This window comes from Misgurnus anguillicaudatus, chromosome 3 (assembly GCF_027580225.2).
Source record: "Misgurnus anguillicaudatus chromosome 3, ASM2758022v2, whole genome shotgun sequence".
In the NCBI taxonomy this organism is placed as follows: domain Eukaryota; kingdom Metazoa; phylum Chordata; class Actinopteri; order Cypriniformes; family Cobitidae; genus Misgurnus; species Misgurnus anguillicaudatus.
This window is the reverse complement of record NC_073339.2, coordinates 27844263-27869239: the sequence shown is the minus strand read 5'-3', so window position 1 is coordinate 27869239 and position 24977 is coordinate 27844263. Positions and strand designations below refer to the sequence as shown.

Below are 24977 nucleotides of genomic sequence, written 5' to 3'. Positions count from 1 at the left end.
GCATGATGCTAACATGAATTAGCATGAAGTTAGCATGTTGCTAACATTAATTAGCATGAAGCTAACATGATGCTAACATGAATTAGCATTAAGCTAGCATGATGCTAACATAAATTAGCATGAAGCTACCATGATGCTAACATGAATTAGCATGAAGTTAGCATGATGCTAACATGAATTTGCATAAAGCTAACATGATGCTAACATGAATAAGCATGAAGTTAGCAAGATTTATGATGAAATTAGCATGAAGCTAGCATGAAACTAGCATGAAGCTAGTATGACTTAGCATGAAACTAGCATAAGGCTAACATGACCAAAAGACCCAACCCCCATGTCTCTATGATGTTCGGATCCAGAGATATAAGGCTTTGTTTATTATGTTGCTAGGGTGCTCATATTTGGTTGCTAGGGGCGTGGCTTAATACCTCAATAAGAATCCTTAGAGACTGATTGGATGCCTGAGTAAAATGAGCCCACCCCCATGTCTCTGTGACACTGTGCTGCAAAGATATCCATCTGGGCATTTTATAATGGCAGTCTATGGGAGATGTTGCTAGGGTACCCAAAAATGGTTGCTAGGGGCGTGGCTTAACAGCTTTGAGACGATCCAGAGAGACTGATTGGATGCCTGAGTAAAATGAGCCCACCCCCATGTCTCTACGACACTCTAAAGTGAAGATATTCCATCTGGGACGCTTTTATTCCCTTATATGGGCACGTTCCTTGCCCCATTATAAGTCAATGGGGAAATTTGGGTGTCTCTTACACCCCAGGGGTGAGACTTACACCCCAATGTGATGTATGTTCTTACAGAGCCTGCCAGCCTCTTCAAATGTGGTAACCCACAAGTTTCTACAAATTTCTCGCTTGCAGCTATGACCCGTCAAAGTTTGTCGCAATGTTAAGTCAATGGAAAATTTGGGGTGTTTGAGCGCCCCGTTTAGGAATTCGGTAGGTCCCATCAGTTAGAAAAGATATAGCATAAATCTACATACCAGTCTTAAAAGTTTTGTAAAGTTTTGTGGGTGTAGCTTGAAAGCTCTAGGAGGAGTTACTGTTAGAAAAAGTGTGGACCAGAAGAATAATAATAATAATAATAATAATAATAATAAGCTTAGATCGAAGAACAGTATGTTGGCTTTGTCAAGCCAACATAATGACAAAATGACACATACTTGCATCATATGCATACACTTTCAGATCAGGGTGAACACACTAGTCTACTTTATATAAAACACTGCAGTCTTTGATTTTCACTGTTTATTCAGAAGGCATATTTTTAGTTCAGGAGGCAGATTTTCAAACAACCAAAAAAGAAAATAGGCCTACTCAATATTGTACATTGCAGCGCTGTACATTGCAAAAAAAAATATGATAATAATTGAAAAAACACTATACTGTAAACACAAAAAAATCATGGCAATTGTGCCTATGTGGGCTCATGGATCCCGCCGTCTGTTGGGGTCTGGCCACAGGACCTCACTAGGTCCACAATGGCAAGTTTCTGCTGTTGTGTGAACAGGCGTTGGTGTCCTCCCCCAGAAGGTCTTCTAGTCATTCTAGAGAAATACAACCACAAATTGTCATCGGTTTGCTTCTTTTCCCTACACAACTTTATTGTATATACTGTATCATACACTGTACTGAAACATCTCAATATGGTAAATGGACTGTATATGGACAATATAAGGAATCATTGTATGTTTTACAAAAACTAACACTTTGGCTGCAAAAGGAGCATTAGCACCCTGCAATACCCTGTACAGGTGATGTGGTAATGTGATATACTGTAGTACAGTACTGTAAATACCAGCTGAGTAGAGTAGTAGAGAGGTGAAGACATACCTGTTTTCTAGTCGTAATGTTCTTATTACAGATGCCACTGTGAAGCAGCTTAGATGTGGGTGACTCTCTGCCCAGCTTCCCTCATAATCAGGCCATGGTTGATGACATGGTTCACCAAAGTTGCTCTTATATCATCAGAAATATGGGTCCGTGCATGGGCTCTTTGACCTTGACCTTGTCCTCCTCTTCCTTCTCCTCCTCCTCTTGCTCTACCTCTTGCTCTCCCTCCATCCACGCTTGCAAAGTTTTTGAAATGGCTAAAATGAAGACTTTTTTGTAGCTGGCTGATTGGTGTTCAGTTTTGCAAGCGAGTGCCTTTAGGTGTGTATTTGAGTGGTTTCAATTACCCCATGTGTTTTGTATTTTGGATACATGTGTTTTCCAAATGGCACCCTGAGATTTCATTTTTGAATGAAGTGTCTTATGTATGAAATTGTGTGTAGTATGCAGGATCAAGTGTGTTGCTTAAAGGAGTAAGTGTGTTGCAGAATTGCAACTAGAGTGCAAAGCAGCGCTTTGGTTTAAAGGGAAACCAGGCAAGTCTGCGTAATATTTCTCTACGAGCTCCCCCTAGTGTCTGAAAGTAAATGCTTTCAAACACACTGTCGTAAAAATTAACTGTTGTCCCTCCCCCCTCGGAACCAAGTTTATCAGCTTATTTCCAATCCAGTTATGTTTCCCTTCCGTTAAGGGTTTTCGATGCTTCTTCCCCGGCTCTGCCATTTGCAACAATTGCTAGCCGTGTTTTGCTCGCCTGCCTCTGTGTTGTTTGCTGTAAAGTGATACTGCTTCTCGCGATATCTGAGACTTTGCGAGACTGAAGTACACCGGGTCGGATACAGCGAAGTTGTTTCCCTCTTGTTCTATGTAGTTATGTGGTAACTGTAAAATTTTCGGGCCGTAAATTAAAGTGAAGCCTGGTTTTCCTTTTGTTCTGTGTAGTTATATGGGTAAGTGTAACATTTGCGGGCTGTAAATTTAAGTGGTGCTTGTTACCCCCTTGTTATATATAGTTAAAGAGTAAATGCAATAAATACACAATCTTGACTCTGCAAGCTTTATTTTTTTTTAAATATAAACTTTTATTACAGTTTTATTATATAAAAAAATTATATCATTAAAAAATGAACCAAATAACGTGCTACTTTGTTGTCAATTGAAATAAAAAAATTTTAAACAAATGTTTCAGTGGCAAGATAAAATATGTGAACTCCTAGGAATAAACTGGTTTTCTACTGTGATTTGAAATAAAATGTGACCTGATCCTCATCTAGGTCACAACAATAGACAAACACGTGTATAAGCTGAGAACACACAAATAATTCTAGTTTCTTGTTTAAAAAAAACATTAAACATACACAGTGCTGGAGGAAAATGTAAGTGAACAATTGGATTTAATAGCCTTTTGAACCTCCTTTGGTAGCAATTACTTCAAGCTAGCACTTTCAGTAGTTCTGAATCAGACCTGCGCATCGTTCAGAAAGAATTTTTGCTCATTTCACTTTACAAAACCGGTTCAACTCAGACATGTTTGTAGGATGTCTGGTGTGAACCGATTTCTTGAGGTCATTCCATAGGTTAAGATCTGGGGTTTGACTATGCCACTTCAAATGACGCATTTTGTTTTATTCCTAAGCCAGTCTGTGGTGGATTTACTTTGATCCTTAAGGTCATTGTCCTGCTGCATCAACCAACTTCTACTGAGCTTCAACTGGCGGACAGCCACCCTGACATCATCCTGTAGGATATTATGTTAAACTTGATAATTCATTTTGTGGTCCAGGCCCTGAGGCAGCTAAGCATGCCCAAATCATGATGTTCCCTCCATCCATACTTCACTGTTGGGATGATGCTTACTGTTGGTAAACTGTTAACACGGTCTCACACCCATGGCGTCAACACCTGACGACACCCGACCACGCGTCAACATGCCGACGCGGAGGGTACACCCCTCGCGTCACCCCCCGACGAACTGGGGACTTCAATACCACCAGGTACGCGAAATTAAACAGTTGTCGCCTGGCATTGGGGTTAGGGAAAGGTTTGGGTAGGGATGTCATTATGTAAATCTAACCCTAAACCGACGCGAAAATGGTAGAAAATGGTAAGAAAATACGAAAGAGAATGCAACGGACTTAGTGGTGTTGAAGTCCCCAGTTCGTCGGGGGGTGACGCGGGGGGTGCGCCCTCCGCGTCGGCATGTTGACGCATGGTCAGGTGTCGTCAAGTATTGACGCCATGGGGTGAGACTGGGTTGAAACTGTGCCCTTTTTGCGCCATATTATTTTTCCCAAACAATTCAACTTTTGTTTCATCAGTCCATAAGGTGCCCTTTTGCAAACTTTTTTGGGAGAGCAGCAGCTTCCTCCGTGATGTTGTGCCATAGACATTGTGCTTGTTCAAAGATTTACATATGGTAGACTCATGAACAGACATGTGTGCCAGATTTAATGATGTGCACCCACTTCTAGGAAGGGTAGCTACAGTATTAAACTGTCTCCATTTATAGACAATTTGTCTAACTGTAGATTGATGGATGTCTAAACTTTTTAAAATTGTTTTGTATCCCTTTTCAGCCTTATGGAGTGCATGGTTCATAAGAGCTGATACTTCTTAAGGACATCAAAATTGCACTATACCACACCTTTAAACTAATTTTATCAATTGGACTCCAGTTTACCAGCTACTGAAACAAATTAGCTTTAGTATATGGGTTCACTTACATTTGCCTCCAGCACTGTGAATGTTTAATGAGTGTTTTCAAAAAAGACACAAGAAATGTACAATACACTTTCATCAGGCAAGTAGCAAACATAAATACATTTTAAATAAAATTAACATAACAAAATAACAATAACAGCCATGCTACCTTGCATGTAATGAACTTTGAGTGTGGAGAAAGATGCGAATAAGCAAGGTTTTAGATGTTGGCATCATTTATAAGAATAGCACAAAGTGCGTCAAATATAGATTCCTCGTTCATTTGGTAAGGTGTCCGGTTATGTGTCTGGATTTATCCAATTACTGCAACTATCTAATCTCAAGGCGAATGGCTTCAGCGCACAAATAAAAAATGAGCTAGCTTACATGAAGGTGCAGTGCAATTCAGCGACCTAGGTGATGTTCCCTTGCTGTTTCAGCCTGCGAGGTTTTTAACATTCGTTTCTTAAATGCAACTCACCCAAGTTAGTAATGTTGCTGTCACTATCATCCTCAAAGTGAACAGCATAGTTTAATCAGCACTTTATTAATAAAGCTGTACAATGGGCTAACAACTCCAGGAGGGCAGAAAGACAAGGATAGAGTCACTCTGGTTCGCTGTTTTGGGAGTCCATTCAGAACAGGGAACAATCCAAACGTAAGAAGGGTGAGGAGTAAGACAGGCAGCAGAAAAATCAGAAAGCCATCCAAGACCATAGACAGCTCAGAATGTTACAAACCAAACCAGGAAGCGCCATCAATGCCAAAAGAAGATCCCAAAGCTGAGCGAAGACACAAAAAAATGTACATAAAAAACGACCAAAGATATCACTTTCCCAACATTTGTTTTATTGTTTTTAAAAGTACTGCTCATTACTGTTCATAATAAACAGTAAAAAGCATAAAGTTTGTGGCATTATAATAATCCAAACTATATTTTTCCACACAATATTATGCCTCCCATAATAAAAAACAGTGCCACATGCATTTAACTTACCATTAAAAAAGTTGTAGCCTTTTAGATGCTGTGCTTCTGTTTATTCAATTTATTTATAGTTTTGTAGCAATTAAGTTCTGTTTTTGTCAGTGTTGTATGTTTATGTCATTAACTTTTTACTGGGCCTATAATACGTTTATTTGAGATTATTTATATTAGTTATGTTAAAGTTTTTAATTTGGTTTAAGTTTTGATTTTTTTCCCAGCTAATTCAGTGCTTCAACTTAAACTTAGGCCCTGTTTACATTAATGCTTTTACTTTTAAAATGTATTACTTTTGCCACGTTTACGCCTTTTATTTAGACTACTCCAGCATTTTCGACCCTCATAAACAGAGTTGTTTGTAAACACTGCAGACCCTGTTTTAGTTTGAGAACTCCAGGGTTGCAGTGCAGTGTAGACCAACGTAGACAGAGTCTTATGTAAACAAACAACTGGCTTTACTGTGACAGCGCATCATTTTCAAAGTGAAAGTGATTTTATTCAGTTTAATGGAGGTTTGGGTTTTGCCCAAAATAGTAAACATAGTGCAACCAACTGTTATAAACGCTATATCAGATTTTATTATCAGTTTTGTGAATATAAACATTCGTTCTGTAAATGCAAATCACATGAGTTAGTAATGTTGTCATTATCATTATCACAGGTAAAGAAGACACAAAAGTGAACTGCGAAGATAAATCCGACTTTATTAATGAAACTGAACATCAGGACTGTCTTCCATCCGGGCTGCAGTCACCAGCAAAAACGAAGTGTCTGAAAAAAACCCTTGCAGGCTAAAACATCAATAAAGAAACACCTCCTATGTCGCTGAATTCTACTGCGCCTGAGATTAGGTAAGGTATAACAGAGTTAATTCAAGGTTTTCAGGCTTATTAAGATTGTTAGGCATTTTAATAGTGAAAGTCGATAGTCCTAATACAGGCAATAATATAGGAAGCAGTAATAAAAAAAACTGTCACAAAACTGTCACAAAAAGGTAAAAGCCTCCCCAAGGAATTAAACCCCCCCCCCACCAGTTATGCCATTTTTGCCCCATGGCCTGTTTGTCTGACAAGGATTTGGCAAGTTATAGGTACTAATTTTATGACGTGTTTCTGAATGGAGTTCACTGAGGGAGAGAGAATAGAATTTTGCAGCGATTTTACAGTTTTCCTGAATTGCTAAAACACATTTTTTGAAACCATCACTCATTTTCTCAAAACCTTAAACACAAATCCAAATTGTCAAACTAAATTCAGAGAACCCCTGACTCTTCTAGCAAAATTGAAAAATTCCTCCAAATTATTTCACCTTTACTCAAAATCTAGGCTTTCAAATCATACACACATACAGTATTGTTCAAAAAAATAGCAGTACAATGTGACTAACCAGAATAATCAAGGTTTTTAGTATATTTTTTATTGCTACGTGGCAAACAAGCCATCAGTAGGTTCAGCAGACTCTCAGAAAACAAACAAGACCCAGCATTCATGACACGCACGCTCCCAAGGCTGCGCAATTGGGCAATTAGTTGAAAGGGGTGTGTTCAAAAAAACAGCAGTGTCTACCTTTGACTGTACAAACTCAAAACTATTTTGTACAAACTTTTTTTTTTCTGGGATTTAGCAATCCTGTGAATCACTAAACTAATATTTAGTTGTATGACCACAGTTTTTTTAAAACTGCTTGACATCTGTGTGGCATGGAGTCAACCAACTTGTGGCACCTCTCAGCTGTTATTCCACTCCATGATTCTTTAACAACATTCCACAATTCATTCACATTTCTTGGTTTTGCTTCAGAAACAGCATTTTTGATATCACCCCACAAGTTCTCAATTGGATTAAGGTCTGGAGATTGGGCTGGCCACTCCATAACATTCATTTTGTTGGTTTGGAACCAAGACTTTGCCCGTTTACTAGTGTGTTTTGGGTCATTGTCTTGTTGAAACAACCATTTCAAGGGCATGTCCTCTTCAGCATAGGGCAACATGACCTCTTCAAGTATTTTAACATATGCAAACTGATCCATGATCCCTGGTATGCGATAAATAGGCCCAACACCATAGTAGGAGAAACATGCCCATATCATGATGCTTGCACCTCCATGCTTCACTGTCTTCACTGTGTACTGTGGCTTGAATTCAGAGTTTGGGGGTCGTCTCACAAACTGCCTGTGGCCCTTGGACCCAAAAAGAACAATTTTACTCTCATCAGTCAACAAAAAGTTCCTCCATTTCTCTTTAGGCCAGTTGATGTGTTCTTTGGCAAATTGTAACCTCTTCTGCACATGCCTTTTTTTTAACAGAGGGACTTTGCGGGGGATTCTTGAAAATAGATTAGCTTCACACAGACGTCTTCTAACTGTCACAGTACTTACAGGTAACTCCAGACTGTCTTTGATCATCCTGGAGGTGATCATTGGCTGAGCCTTTGCCATTCTGGTTATTCTTCTATCCATTTTGATGGTTGTCTTCCGTTTTCTTCCACGTCTCTCTGGTTTTGCTCTCCATTTTAAGGCATTGGAGATCATTTTAGCTGAACAGCCTATCATTTTTTGCACCTCTTTATAGGTTTTCCCCTCTCCAATCAACTTTTTAATCAAAGTACGCTGTTCTTCTGAACAATGTCTTGAACGACCCATTTTCCTCAGCTTTCAAATGCATGTTCAACAAGTGTTGGCTTCATCCTTAAATAGGGGCCAGCTGAACCACACCAGTTTCTTCACAAAATTGATTACCTCAGTGATTGAATGCCACACTGCTATTTTTTTGAACACACCCCTTTCAACTAATTCAACTAGTTGCCCAATTGCACAGCCTTGGGAGCGTGCGTGTCGTGGGTGCTGGGTCTCGTTTGTTTTCTGGGAGTCTGCTGAACCTACTGGTGGCTTGTTTGCCACGTAGCAATAAAAAAATATACTAAAAACCTTGATTATTCTGGTTAGTCACATTGTACTGCTATTATTTTGAACAAGACTGTAAGTCAATAATATAAAACACTACAGAGTATCCATTAGACACTACCTTAAAAAATGGAAAACACAACATTTAAGACATCTGCTTACAGAAAAATTATGTTTATTTTATATAACAACACAGTTGACAAATACTGTTAAAAATCTCTATTACTGTAATCACAAGTTAAGTTCAGTGATATAGTGAATACTTTACTGTAAGTACTGCAAGTAATAGTAAGTTTCAATTTTACTGTAAGAAGCACTTGTATTTTGTAAAAAGTCAGCAATCCAACTGCAAATCTTGCCAGTTGCATCTTCTCTGGTGTCATGCTCTTCCTCATACTCTTCATCTGCCTCTAAGACTTTTTCAATCCACACAATTGGTAAAAAAATACCATTCGAAAAAAGTGTGTACAATTTTTAGTTGTTGTGTTTAACTTTTGCCGGCCTGTGTTTAGCATTTATAAAAAGTGCATTGCGATGTAAAATGTATGTTTTAGTGAGAAGTTTGTGTTTAAAGTTTTGCAAAAAGAGTGCATGATTTGACAAATTGGTTTAGGCCACTATGAATCTGGTTCACTGAGTGATATTGTTGCTTTATACCTACGAGTACATACTGTAGAGGTATGTTTTATTACGTGGTACATTGCGGGCCATGATCTAAAGCATTACCAAAAGTTCTTTCAGACATGCCCCAAAGATAGGTAGGAGGTAATTATGTTGCAAAGGTGTTCTGGAACTACAGGAGGAAGCAACTCTTTCAGTACTTAATGGGTATAATGTCTGGTATACAGATTGTTGGTTTTGATGGTGTAATAAGCTTTGAGAGCTCATCCTGTACTACACAGTCAAGGTCTGAGGTTGCTCAGTGAAAGTCTCTAGACTCTATAACGGCACGCAGGACCACTTATACTTAAAAAAATAGATTTGGGGTTATATTAGGGCAGTATTTGTGAAAAAAAAAACTCTGACACATGTCGTGTAATGTCACTGTAACCCAACTAAATTTGTTAGGAGGATACAGCTCCCAGAAAGCAAAAAAAGGAGTAATAATAAAAAGTAGACACAAAAAGTTATAATTATAATCTAATTAGAATAGCTTTAGTGACTATTCAATTCACAATTGTTTCATTATTCCAAAGCAGCTTTGCATAAATAAAAACATGAGAAAACTGAAAAATCATAAGACAACAAAGTAGCATAGTACAACGGCTAAAATTAATCTGTACTAGTAAGTGGAGTAATAATATAATGCACATGTAACGTAACATAACATAGTTCTACATTAAGTTAATCTTATGTCAGCTGACTCCCAATGGGTTAAAAAAACTCCTAGCAGAAAAACCCAGTGGGGAAAAAAGTCAAACTTGAAAAAGAGCCAGACATAGCTGATCCTATAAAAGCTATACTATATATTGAGTAGTATATAAAAAAAGTATGTAAATTAAAAGTTTTAATAAAAAACTGTAAAGAAACAGTTGGTTGTCACTGTGCAGACTTGGGCGATCCAATATATATATAAATGAATACAGTTTTTTAGCTTAGAAAACTGGTAGGACTAGATGGAGAAACTGCATAAAGAAACTACATAATGAGAAGGCCATAGGGAGTAGAAAAGGTAAAAGTCAAACTAAAAAAGGAAGAGAAAATTTCAATGGTTTGGGCGCCTCCACACGTTTGAACTAGCATTCCAACCTACCAGTACACAGCAGCACAGCCAGTCCTGCAAACCATGGGATATCTGCCAGAGAAAGAGACATCTGGCAGAAGTAACTGTATTTGTGTGTGTGTGGTTTTGTGAGTTTAAGGGCATGTTTACTTGCCTCTCCCAGAAACTTGGGGCAAGAAGAAGGGGAGTGCTAAGGAGCAAAACCTGGTCCTCTCTTTCTGTCTTACTCACTCTCACTTTAACGGATTGTCACCAGGGGTACAGAAAACATTCTCAGGGATTTCCTGCCATTCAAAACAAAAGGCCCCCCCCCCACCTCTCCACCGGCATGTTAAGGTTGGAATCTTTCGGTCAGTTTAAGTGCGGGTGCTGATGTGCGCTTTCCAGGTCAGGGGCGGAAATAGGCTCCTGAACCCTCCTGATTGCTAGGGCTGCTGTGTTGTTCCATAGCACGCTAGTCACACAGAAAAACAAAAATGAATAACAAAACACCCTGATAACCTGTTTGAGGCTTCAAACAGGTCACACTTCCTCTTGTGCTCAGTGACAAGGCTTGTATCATAAGTGATTTAGCTCCATAATGTCAGTATATTATGAATATATATATTCATAATATACTGACATTATGTAGCTAAATAACTTATGATACAAGGCTTTTGTCAAAACATGTTTATTATTATGTTATCATGTTATTATTTTGTTTTATGGTGCTACTTAGCTGTATTTGTTAAGTTATGAAAGTTTAAATCAAAACAAACCAACTGCAGTTGAATTTATATTAATTGGAATGCACAACCAAAAAAACAGAGTTATCTCGTTTGTTTTTTTGGTTGTGCATTCCAATTAATATAAATTCAACTGCAGTTGGTTTGTTTTGATTTAAACTTTCATAACTTAACAAATACAGCTAAGTAGCACCATAAAACAAAATAATAACATGATAACATAATAATAAACATGTTTTGACAAAAGCCTTGTATCATAAGTTATTTAGCTACATAATGTCAGTATATATATATATATATTCATAATATACTATATATATATTCATAATATACATAATATATATGCTAATGTGTGTGTGATTTAACCTATTATGTATAGAGTGTATTTATTTAATACATGCACAGTACAGTTACAGTATTGACAGATACTTTAAATAAGTTTTAAAAGCTTGCTAGAGTTTGGTTTCACATTTGTCAAATTGAATTGGTGAGTTCAAGAAGGCTTAAAAGTTTTAAAGAAGGCAAATGCCCAAGGTGAAACAAGCTTTTTATGACACTCTGTGACAGGTAGGGTCCAGTCATGCCTGGTCTCATGGGCATAGACTGTCTAGCTGACCGATAACTTCAGGTGAAGGCATTATTATCCCCAATTAGACTTTTAACTGCTGCGGTCTGGGGTTGGGTGCAAAGCTCCCTGAAGGGCTTAGCCTTTTTGCAGAGCAGCACATCTTTACATTAACAACCTGGAGTTGAACAACGTGCAGGAGTGGTATGAAAGATTTTTTCTCATCAAAGCGGAATTAAAAATGAAGAGTTTGGTTCCAAAACGCAATAAATCCATTTTGACAAATTTCGGTAAAAAACGTGTTTTCTATACCAAGAAAGTGACTAGATGAAAATCACCATTTTCTGTTACAAACTTTCACATAGCATCTTTAGGTTATAAAAACATAAAAAATTCAAATCCATAACTTGATTTTCAAAGATTTATTATAAAAACGAATTCTTTTTTCCACAAAATGCAATAAATCCATGACAGTTTTTTATTTCAAAATGCTATAAATCTATTAAATCAATGTATAAATGTGCATTCATCTTTACCATTTTATATTTATTTAGTTGACTAGTGGTATACAATGATTAAAAAACATTAATGGCATTAACCAAAACACTTACTTTGTTATATTAAGAACACTGTCATTGCTGCGGTTATACTTGACGTCATCTCTTTACATTTTCACAGCGATCAGCTGTAAAATGTTTTGGTCCTGCTCGATTTTCGTTGACTTTGAGTAAAATAATGTAAAGTTTTTCATAAGATCCCCTGGGGTCAATGTTTTAGCATGAGAAGCTTGATGCTGTCGGGAGAACAAGCACCCGTCTCCCGAGTGCATCTCGCAGAAATGATTAGAGGTTGATGGCTTACGTTTCTTTCCTGTCACAGAAAACCATCACAGGTTTAGCAATGCAATTAATGTATAATTTTGTTTTGTTTGTTGATCACGAAGTACAAAGTAGATGAGGAAAACTAGGACTCCGTGTACTCCGCGCCGCCATTGTTTGTTTACATTGCGTGACTGGTGGGCTGTAATTTCAGGAATGGATTTATTGTGTCTGTAAAAAAGGTGTGGTCCTGGAGTGGCGTTTATCGCATTTTGGGAAAAAAGTGAGAAAAGGTGACAGAATAACACGGCGGATATTGGATTTTGCGTAAAATTAAGAATTTACTTTTAAATATTGACCTGATATAATACTGATTTTGGCAGTAACTCATTTTTTTTTCAAAAATGGCGTTTATCACGTTTTGGAACCAAACTCTTCAAATATTCATTTGGATCATACATGTATAAGACAACATTCGAAACTGTGAAGGGTCTACTTTTACATTCATAATAACAACAAAACTTTGTGCTTTTGTCAAATAAACAAAATAATTAAGGTGTGCTTTCAGACATCTCTGTTTCTCGTGGAGGTGAAATGCTGGCCGTTTCTTAAAAAAGGCTGCATCCGTCTTATTAATTCAATTCAATTCAATTCAATTTTATTTATATAGCGCTTTTCACAAGTGTTAATTGTTGCAAAGCAGCTTTACATGAGTAGATGTAAAGGAGAATACAGAAAATCAATAGATAATATAAGCAGTAGAACATAGCGGCTAAGGTTAAACCGTGCAAGCAAGCGTATTAATAATGTTACATATACACTAAAGTGCTAAGCTAAGCCAAAGTTGGCTGACTCTCCCTGGGACTAAAAACCCCCTAGGAAAAAAACCCGGTGGGAAAACTCCTAGAAGGACAAAAATCCCTTGGGAGAGATTAATATATATATATATATATATATATATATATATATATATATAGATATATATATATATATATATATATATATATATATAGATATATATATATATATAGATACGGTAGGGATAGGAAGTGGGTAAGCGGATTAAACTGGTTCAGCCGGTGGTCGTTGGTCGCGCATCGGCTAGGCATCACGTTGAAGGACAGCCAGTGGATCAGTGGTGCGATGACCTTCACAGCAACAGGAACTGGGTCTGTTTGTCTCATTGTCCTCGGGGTCGAGGACGAGACAGGGAGACAAAAACAGAGTTCTATTAGCGTAGGGGCCGTTCGCATGTAATGCAAGTGTCATACATTATAAGTCAGCTCGGTTCCAGACAGGCTAACTATTGCGGCAATAGTGTATTACCCATATGAGGTGTGTGAGTGCTTTGTTTTAGACAAAATAACTACTGCTGGAAAAGTACATTTACTGGACATTTTTTATGTGAATGCTTTGTTAAAGAAGAATGTCTTAAGTTTAGATTTAAATTGATCGACTGTGTCTGATACTCGAACATTATTTGGTAAATCATTCCAGAGCTTAGGGGCCAAGTTTAAGGCTTTGTAGGTGGTTAGTAATATTTTAAATTGTATGCGATATTTAACTGGTAGCCAATGTAAAGATGCCAGAATTGGACTAATGTGGTCATACTTTTTAGATCGAGTAAGCACTCTTGCGGCGGCGTTTTGAACCAGCTGTAGCTTGTTTACCTGATTTGCATGGCATCCCCCGAGTAACGAGTTACAATAGTCTATTCTAGAGGTCATAAAAGCATGGATAAGCTTTTCTGCATCTGATGCAGACAGCATATGGCATATTTTTTAGATATTTCTAAGATGGAAGAATGCTGTGCGGCAGACGTTAGAGATATGACTATCGAAAGATAGATTGCTGTCGAACATTACGCCTAAATTCTTAACCGTGGAAGATGGCACCACCGTGCAGCCATTTATGGACAAATTGAAATCTGACATTATGTTTGTAGCAATTTGGTTCAATGATAAGTACCTCAGTCTTATTGGAGTTTAGCATAAGAAAGTTATGTGCCATCCAGTCCCTAATATCATTAATGCAGTCTGTTAGCTTAGCAAACTGGTGGGTTTTGCTAGGATGTGACGAGATGTAAAGCTGGGTATCATCCGCATAGCAATGAAAACTTATGTTATGTTTCCTGATAATGTCTCCTAGAGGTAACATATATAACGAGAATAGGATAGGGCCTGAAACTAATCCCTGTGGTATGCCGAATTTAACCGGGGAGTGATATGACTCTTCCTCATTTACATAAACAAAGTCATAGCGATTGGTAAGATACGATCTAAACCAGGCTAACGCCTGACCACTGATGCCAACATAGTTTTCTAGTCTACTGAGTAAGATTCTGTGATCTATTGTGTCAAAGGCTGCACTAAGGTCTAGTAATATAAGGATTGAGATTTCACCACAATCGGATGTTAATAGGAGGTCATTTGTAACTCTAAGCAGCGCTGTCTCTGTGCTATGGTGGGGCCTGAATCCTGATTGGAACTTTTGATATGTATTATTTTTCGCTCTGAATGTGCGTTGCTGGCTTGCCACTACTTTTTCTAATATTTTAGAAAGAAAAGGTAGATTTGATATAGGTATAAATTTATTAAGATCCCCCTGTTCAAGGTTTTGTTTTTTAATGAGCGGTCTAATAACTGCTAGTTTGAAAGCTGTTGGAACGTATCCTAATTCTAGAGATGAGTTAAAGATATTTAGTACCGTGTCTGACACTACATGAAATACCTCTTTTAGTAATTTTGTGGGAATGGGGTCTAGTATACAATACGATGATTTGGATGACATTACTAATTTAGAGAGCTCTTCTATTGTAGTAGGTTTAAATGACTCAAGATGTTCGTATGGTAATCTAGTGGTAAATGTACTATTGGGTATAGTGGTGGCCGCTTGCGTAGTTTCTATGTTTTCCCTAATAAACATAATTTTGTTAGTAAAGAAGTTCATGAAGTCATTACTATTGTGTTGGAGTTTACTATTTGTTTCTGTTTGTTCTTTGTTTCTAGTCAGTTTCGCAACTGTGCTAAATAGGAAACGAGAGATGTTATGATTTTCTTTAGTAAGCGTACTGAGATAGGTAGATCTGGTGGTTTACATAGCCTGTCTGTAGTGTTGAACACTCTCTTTCCATGCTGAACGCCATACCTCTAACTTTGTGCTTCGGTAGTTTCTTTCCATTTTTCTGGCTACTTTTTTAAGGGCTGCAGTATGATGATCATACCATGGAGCTGGCGTTTTTTCTTTGTTTCTCTTTTTTTTCGAATGGGAGCAACGGCATCCAATGTGCTAGTGCAAACGTTGTTCAGGTTTTCTATTATAATATCCAGATCTTCACCGTTATCTGCTACATGTTTCATTTGAGACAAGTCTGGAAGAGTGCTAATTAAGCTATCTTTACTGGTGGAAATAATTGTTCTGGCTAATCTGTAGCATGTTGTAGACTGAGCGGTCCTATCTAGAAGTATCGTGTAAGACACAAGGCAATGGTCTGAAATGGCATCGCTCTAGGGTGATATTTCGATGTCATTAATATTGAGTCCGAGTGACAGAATTAAGTCTAATGTGTGCTTACGAGTATGCGTTGGCCCTGACACGTTTTGTTTAATACCGAGAGAATTAAGAACATCCATAAACGCACGTCCTAATGCATCTTTTGGGTTATCCACATGAATATTAAAATCACCAACAATAAGAGCTTTATCTACAGTGACTGAGTTCAGATAGGAAGTCTGCTATTTCTTTAAGAAAATCTGTGTGGTGGCCCGGAGGCCTATATATGGTAGCTAAAATGAACGAAAGCTGTTTGTTGTTACGATCAGTTATTTCCATATTTAACAGTATTATTTCAAATGAATTAAATTTTAGCTCGGATTTATGGTTTACTTTGAATATTTGGTTGTATATTGTAGCTACACCACCCCCTCTCCCTTTTAGACGAGGAACGTGTTTATAGTAATAGTCTTGTGGGGTGGATTCTTTTAAACTGATGTAATCGTCTGCTTTAAGCCAGGTCTCTGTTAGACAGAGTGCATCTAAGTTTTGGTCAGTAATTATTTCATTGATAATAGGTTCTTTATTGGTAAGCGATCTAATGTTAAGAAGGCCGAATTTTACCATTTGAGTTTCATCTGTTAATGTATTGTGTTCTAATTTTATGTTAATAAGATTTGTGCGAGACGAGGTAAACGGTGCTCTGTATTTATTTGTTCGAGGAACAGACACAGTAGAGATGTGTTGGTACTCTGGTAAAAAAGGCTCTATGTGCTGGGATATATGTGATCTTGACATGTCAAGGCAGCTAACAGACTGATGGGTAAGCCGATCTGTCTGTTTCCTGACCTGGGCCCTGGATAGTCAGACAATATCAAAAGTAAGACTATTGGTCAGATTTCTAGAAAGTATAGCACTTCCTTCCGGAGACGGATGGAGGCCATCTCTCTTTAGCAGGTCAGGTCTTCCCCAGAAATGCTTCCAATTGTCTATAAACTCTACGTTATGCTGAGGGCACCACTTTGACATCCAGCCATGAAGAGACACTAATCTACTGTAAGTTTCATCCCCCCGGTAGGCGGGGAGGGGACCAAAGCAAATTACATTGTCTGACATATTAACAATTATATAGTTTATTATTATATTTAGTTAATCGAAAACTGTTGTAATGCTTCTGACTTGTAAATGTAATGCTCAGCTAACTGAAAAAACCAGGCTCGATGACAAATGCAGCATGTAAATGTGACCTCCGGAGGATACACTGTCTCCTGATATTAGCATAAAGTTGAGTTTGTGGCAAAACCTTTTATAGTACATGCTTTATATTCTGTCTTTGGCAGCATGTGCTTTTTTGTTTGGGTTTCCAATAATCTTTGTCTGAGTTGTGATTGTCTGTTGATCAGTGTCAGATGTGAAGTGTCCCAGCAGATTAAATCCTCCCTCTGAGTTTACATGATTTAATGTCTGCATCTTCTTGCTCAAGAATGATAGTGGCTGTATAATTTCTATTGTAAAGAATTGGACAAATATTAAAGATTGAAATGGATTTAAACATTGTTTGGCTAAAAGTAAGCGTTTTCTCAATCTGTGAAACGTTAAGATAACATCCACGAGATGAGTCCACTAGCGCCTTCTGCAGACATTTGTTATAATAGGGGAGAGCGGGGCACAAACTAGCAGAGGTGTAAAGAGTAGCTGAAAGCCATACTTGAGTAAAAGTACATATACCTTACTGAAAAATTACTCCACTACAAGTTACAAGTCACCAATTTAAATATGACTTGAGTAAAAGTATTAAAGTAACCCAATTTAAAAGTACTTAAGTATTTTACTCGTACTGAATGTGGCTCAAAGATGCACTAGTCCTCAACACAAAGAGACATTGTAGGTCAGTGAAAAACAAGAAAGTTTATATATGAGGTTTTACTTCCTAATATAAAAAAGAAATCAAACGCCTCAAAATTTTGACCTGGCAGAACAAACACAGATTAAACATTGTCATAGTCTTTTGACTAAAATTTAATTTAGTTTTAGTCATAGTTTTGTCATCTGAATTGATTTAGTTTTAGTCTAATTTTATTCAACTAAATGCCATGAGATTTTAGTCTAGAAATCTACATTAAATTAAATTTAAACCCATTTAATTTTAGTCTAGTGTCATTGTGTACTTGAATGTGCCATGCTGACAAATATATAGCCTAACTTTGTGATATAAATATGGTAACACTTTACAATAAGGTTCATTAGTTAACATTAGTTAGCTATATTAGTTAACATGAACTAATAATGAACTGCACTCATACAGCATTTATTAATCTTTGTTAATGTTAATTTCAACAATTACTGATACTTTATTAAAATCTTGTTACCATTAGTTAATGCACTCTGAACTAACATGAACAAACAATTAAAGCTTACATTTTTATTAACTAACGTTAACAAAGATGAATAAATACTGTAACAAATGTATTGCTCATGGTTTGTTCAAGTTAGTTAAGTAATGAACCTTATTGTAAAGTGTTTCCAAATATTCTTATATAGGGCAATCCTAAAAAAGTTATAATCTAAATATTTAAAAAATTCCAGTATTAGAGTACAGTAGGTTGTTACAGTTAATAGAAATACATAACAGTAACAGAAATTTGATAATAAATATTAAAAACGTGAAGTTGTTCATTTGAAACATTAATTGAAAACATGTAGTAGACGTAACACCACTATCTCACATTAAGTGCACTATATTTCTCCAGTCATGCATCCCTCTTTACAGTAAATACAATACAGCATACTTGATTAAATGTGAGGACAGTGAAAATGTACAATTATTATCAATCTTATAACGTACTTAAGTTACTCAGGCAATCAGTACAGGACATCGCTGGTTTATTTAGGCATATAGTAAGTTATATCAAGTTATGTAGCTGATAACTATCAGTATATCAAACATTTGTGCTTGCCTTTGAGTTGCGGGAGGACCCTCCTGTCCTGCGATCGCGCTTCACTTTTGTTTTGATTGGAGCATCACATGTTTAACAAAGGGTCCCTTGACAGAATAAATCAGTCTGCTCTTTATCTCTTCTCTCAGACCAGACGCGAACTTTTCTCTACAGTTTATCACATACACAGCACGCAGATGTCTCGCTACGGTGGCTCAACGCAAGCCATTCAGCGTTTGACATCAAAATACCGCGAGACCAGACTTCTCCATATGCAATTGATTCGCTCTCGCAGTACTTTGATTTCATACGATTGCCCTGCGTAGCGCCACATGAAGTCCCTCAGTTGTGTGTGTGCGTCTAACCTTGCGACCACAGATTTTATCCATCACCCTCTGACACTTTCGTCTCGTTTTTATTCGTTGATGAATAAACAATGTAGCGAGTAACGGTAAGTGTCAGTTCAAATGTAGTGGAGTAAAGAGTACAAATACCCAATCGAGTAATTGAGAAATTGAGTAGAGAGTAAAAGTTGCTTATATTTTTGATACTCAGTACAAGTACAAAGTAGCCCAAAAAATACCTAAGTACAGTAACGAAGTACATTTACTTAAGTAATTTACACCTCTGCAAACTAGAGCTTTTTGACTCTCTATCATTCAAAAAATATTTAAAGAGCCAGTAAGATGTAAATTTTAAACGTCCTATCACTGTTTATAAGTCCCGGACAACAGGTTTAAATCCATGCAAGGTCAATAAACACTGTAATTTTCTCAAAATATAAATTTAAAATTACCCCATTTCTCAGAGATCACCAAACGATTTGTGTGAAGCCGTTCAATGACTCAGTCTGCCTAAAAGCCTACTCTGCTCTGATTGGTCAACTGACACAATCTCCGCACAGACCACTGATCTGTGGCACAGACCAACAATAGTGCAACATGTATTGACCTAGTGCTAACATGATTTACTGAGAAGACATTATCGACATCAATACACAAAATTCATCATTAATCCAAGCAATAAAAACGATGACAGACGTTAACATTTTTACACTCATTTAATCAAGTATGTAGCGATAATCATACTTTTTGTATGGTTAACACAGGTTGTGGTTAAAAGACGCATGTTGTTCCTAATAGAGTGGGTACTGAAACATCTTTCATTGCCAAACGCCTAGTAAATCCCTCCGTGAAAAAGTAATTTTAACAACTGATTCTTCACAGCCAAACGATCAGTAAAATCACTCCGTGAAAAAGTAATTTTATTCACTGATTCTTCACAGCCAAACGTGTAGTAAATTCCTTCGTGAAAAAGTAATTTTAACAATTGATTCTTCAGTGCCAAACGTTTAGTATATCCCTCCTTGAAAAAGTAATTTTAACCACAGATTCTTCATATAGCTGTGGGCAGGTCATAGTTTCGTTTCTCCCAGGCAAGGCTGTAGGCGGAGATTATTATGCAAAGTGTTCGTATTATGTGGATAAAGACAGGCAGGAGATTCAATCCATATGACGACTCGTTTCAGCGATTCAGAGTCGACTACCTACTTTAGAAGCCAATAACTTTATTAATCGTGCACTTTTTGGTTCAACTACTTTGCACATTGTTTACATTGATGGACAGCTACATGACACACAGTACAATACAGGTCATTTTCAATTTTGGATCTGTGTGGCTCTTTAAGTTAGATTAATATTTATTTTACACAATCAACACACACATCTTTGTTACAAATAGACACTTAAAGCTTGTTTGAGGGACCTACCATTATTGTACAATTACACCGAAACTAACAGTTGCCACTTTCGTGTTAATTGTAACAAACAACGGGTTTGTTGTAAAACCTGCTAGAAATTTTTTAAATACAAATAATTAAAAAAAGTCTGTCTATATACTAAAGGTGGATATTGTATATATATCTTCCTATAATAGATAGATATAGATAGATATCCTTCATCTGACTATCCTTGTATTATTCATCAATGCATATAAATAGATTTTTTTGGGGTTTGGGGCTGCACAATTAAGACAAAATAATTATAATTGTCAGTTTTTTCCCCTGATATTGTATGAACATTATCATTTTGATCAATAGTATTTATATTGTTTTCATTTCATTTTCATTGTATTCTTAGGGCTTAATTGTAACATTGTGTTACAACTAACCCCGCTGTGAATTTTTTTCAATCTCAGCTATCAGTTACTAGGAGTTGCTCACATGTTTCAAATGGTGTTATGTTTTAGGTACAGTGATTAAAATAATTTGATTAAAAGGTTGAATTTGGTGACTTACACACCCAACTCAGTAATCCAAAGAAACATAAGATGAAAAAAAGGAACTTTCATGCCTCCAAGTCACGCTTTGTTTAATTTCTTAATGAAAACACACCAAAACTTTCACAAATTCACATTAGATCATCTTCTGACAATAAGAGGAAAAGACCAAATGCACAGATTGCTCAGCCCTGTATAAATATGTAAAGTAGTCATGTTACAATTAAACCCGCATTAGTTTGATCCCCGCTCACCTCTAGTGCTGTTTTTTATTACACAGGCTACATATTAATGTAATGTGTTTACTTTGTTTTAATACTGTGTTTGAACCAATTATTCTTGCATCATCATTAGTATGTCATTTTAAAGGTTATTGCTCAATTGGATTTATTTTTATTACCAAAAGATATTAAAATTACTTAATTATCAATTAGCAAAACTAAAAACGTCCTCTTTACTGAAATATAACAGTTTTTGGCACCAAGGCAAGAATATAGTCCATTCAGGAATGTGCTGAAATATGACATCAGATTAGAATTTAAACACGCCCTCCAAACCAAAATACAATGACCACTTTTGTAGCACCGTCCACAGCTTCGTGTGACACGTGTAGGCCAGGGGCAAAGCAAACCATGCAGTGTCTTAACAATCAGTAAACATGTCTTTAAAGACTGCCAAATGTAACCAAAATGACTTTTAAATTAATTTTTCCTGAAAGACTTTTATTTTGATGCGGTAATCTGTTATGAGTACCCATGGAAACGGAGTGTTGGGTTGTGGAAGTACCGTCTGGGAAGAACACAGACACTGGTTACCTTAACTCGGAGGCTCGGAACATAACATTAGGAATACGTGGTTAAAGTTTGTTTTTTAAGAAGTTCCAGTTTGCGTGGGGAGTGTTTGTTTACTTTGTGTACTGCGGATTCATTTGTAAAGAAGCCAAAAGTCAATGCTGGATTTGCAGAGAGACTGTGATTAAAAGCACCGCTAATATTGGATCTGACAAAAATGACACAGCAGTGTACACAGTAAGTAAAACATTTTACGGTAACACTTTACAATAAGGTTCATTAGTTAACATTAGTTAAGGTATTGACTACCATGAACAAACCATGAGCAATACATTTGTTACAGTCTTTATTAATATTTGTTAATGTTAGTTAATGGAAATAAAGCTGTTCATTGTTTGTTCATGTTAGTTCACAGTGCATTAACTAACGTTAACAAGATTTGAATAGAGTATTAGTAATTGTTGAAATTAACATTAACAAAGATTAATAAATGCTGTATAAGTGCATTTCATTATTAGTTCATGTTAACTAATGTTGTTAACTAATGTTAACTAATAAACCTTACTGTAAAGTGTTACCCATTTTACTTTATTTAAGTTACTGTCTAAACACGTATGTTTGACTGTTTTAGTTGACTGAAAACATTAAACGGTTAGTGGGGGTGCAACACTTAACAATACGACTGTATATCATGTAATCATATAACGCTCAATTTGCGCCATTCCCGCGAAGTAGACACGCGAATGAGGCGGAATCCCGTCTACCGCACTAAACGCCTCATTCATGCGCATCAACACGTCTTCACATTGACTTAACATTGAAATCACTTGCTCTTGATGACTGTACCACGGCTGGTGTAAACGCAGCATTAGAAAGGCTGCATATCTCAGCTGCCACATCATCATGCGTCATCGAAGAACATCTCAATACTCAACATTGCAAGAATAAAATTGGCACTTTCGTCACCCGATTTCAAGACCCCAAGATGTCAGCGCCGTATCGGGACACTGACGGCTTCACTTTTCACCAATGGAAGAGAGCGAACAGGCGTCGTCCATCTTTTTTACGGTCTATGGGCTAAATATTAATGTAATTATTTTACTTAGTTTTGCTACTTTATTTGGACCAATTATTATTGCATTAGTTACATGGTAAGAATGTTGTCATGTCTCAGTTTTGATTCCTGCTCACAATAATTAAGTAATATAACTGAAAAAAAGCCACTCAATAATCCTGCAAAGCTGCTGTCTGTCAATCGTGACAGACACATTGGAGCGGAATCACTGAAAATAAACAGATGCACTCTGACCAATTAAAGGAGAGTTTACTCGCATGTGACTTGTATAAACAAAGGCTGGTTCGTTTGGAAATATTGCCTTGTGAATGCAAACCGAAACAGTTTGAAATTGCAACAATGTGGACATTTTAACCCCTCACTTTAGCAATCGATCTACAGGTATGAAAACACCCTTAGTTCTCCTGGACTGTGATTTAATGGCGTTTTGACCTATGTGCCTGTTCTTGGATTACTGTTTTTGGATTATTCTTTTGTTGTGTTTGAATGCTTGTTTTTAAATAAACTTCTGCATTTGGAATCTATTCCTAGACTTGCTCGTTACACCCTCAAAGTTTCAGTTTCTTAGCATTGCTTGGATAAAGACCTGGGATCTCCAGGCATGTGTTGTTCACTTGTATCTTCAAACTGACACAAAATTGACTGTTAAAAATTGTGTGTGCAAAAATTTACATTTGATACTTATTATTTATATTTTGATTTTATTGTACAGTATTTTGTTATTAAAGTACAAGCAAAACATTTTCTCTTTAAATCTTCCCACATTCATTCTTCTAGCTGCTAGCACAACATTCCTCATGGATAGATGAGCCATTAGGGTTTAGGGTCTTTATCTCCTCAGGTGTGAATCACATCAATATAGACCCCTTCAAAGTTTGTAAACATTGAATGACTATCGGGTGCGAGTGCAGCATGGGGTCAAACTGTTCATACCATTTAGCCTTTCTAGTTTAATCTAACAGGGCTGAAAAATGAAGACTTACCTGAAATGAAGTGAGCACTACAAACACAAGCCTCTTTGACCGTTGCATTGTCCCAGTCTGCACGTTTAATTGCAGTTTTTTTTTTTGCAAAATTTTTGTTTTTGAGATTCTGCAGGGATCATGAAAAACTTAACGGCAGACCTGGTGCGATTTTCAAAGCCCACATTTTTGACGATACCGAATAATACACAACTCAATCTGCTGTAATGACTTTTCTGACCCCGACATGCGCAGTGGGAACCGCCTGTGACGTGAACTGTGAAGGGGTCTATTCATGACCACTGACACTCCCTTGCATATTGCCTTCGCACAACAAAGTCTCTTTCAAAGATTTAAACAATATATTGTTTAATGTGAATCAGTGGGATTTTTTTTACATTTTTATGTAGCAAATTCCCAACTCTACAAGATCCAGTACTCAAAGTTTTGTGAACAAATGTTTAGTTTGTGTTCCTTGATCTTATTTTAGCAATATATGAAATGTTTTGTTCCAAAACGCAATAAATCCATTTTGATTAATTTCGGTAAAAATGTGTTTTCTATACCAAGAAAGTGACAAAATGAAAAACACAATTTTCTGTTACAAACTTTCACATAGCATCTTTAGGTTATAATAACATTAAAAATGTAAAACCATAATTTGATTTTCAAAGATTTATTATAAAAAAATGATTATTTTTTCCGTGAAATGGAATAAATTTATTGAATCAATTTATAAATGTGCATTCATCTTTGTCATTGCATATTCATTAAGTTGACTAGTGGTATACACTGATTAAAAAAAATAAACATTAATGCATTATGTCATTGCTGTTGTTATCCTTGGGACATCGTCACTGATTTTTTTTGACAGCGATCAGCTGTAAAATGTTTTAGTTCTGCTTGATTTTCATTGATTTCGAGTAAAATAATGGAGTTTTTCATAAGATCCTCTGGGGTCAATGTGTTGACAGAAGCTTGATGCTGTCCTGTAAGAACAAGAAACATTTTTTGCATAAATTATTTGATTTTGATGGCTTACGTTTCTTCAACGCCATAGAAAACCACAACAGGTTTATCAATGCCATCAAAGTATTATTTTGTTTTTGTATGTTTGTTAATTACAAAGTACAAAGTAGATGAGGAAAACTCGGATTCCGTGTGTATTCAACGCGTCGCCAT

The 24977-nt window shown here is 36.7% G+C and overlaps 1 protein-coding gene across 5 annotated transcripts in view; it reads left to right on the top strand.

The window, feature by feature from the left end:
• bnc2 (basonuclin zinc finger protein 2) overlaps positions 1-24977 on the top strand; it is a 384791-nt gene that overhangs the window by 110736 nt on the left and 249078 nt on the right. For 4 of the 5 annotated variants that reach the window (XM_055205284.2, XM_055205285.2, XM_055205283.2 and 1 more), the window contains exon 2: positions 6192-6381. The exons of the other annotated variant lie outside the window; for it this stretch is intronic. In XM_055205284.2, coding sequence (XP_055061259.2) covers positions 6350-6381 — 32 coding nt within the window. In that variant the 5' untranslated portion in view covers positions 6192-6349. The remainder of the gene's footprint in view (positions 1-6191; positions 6382-24977) is intronic. 5 annotated transcript variants of the gene reach the window in all.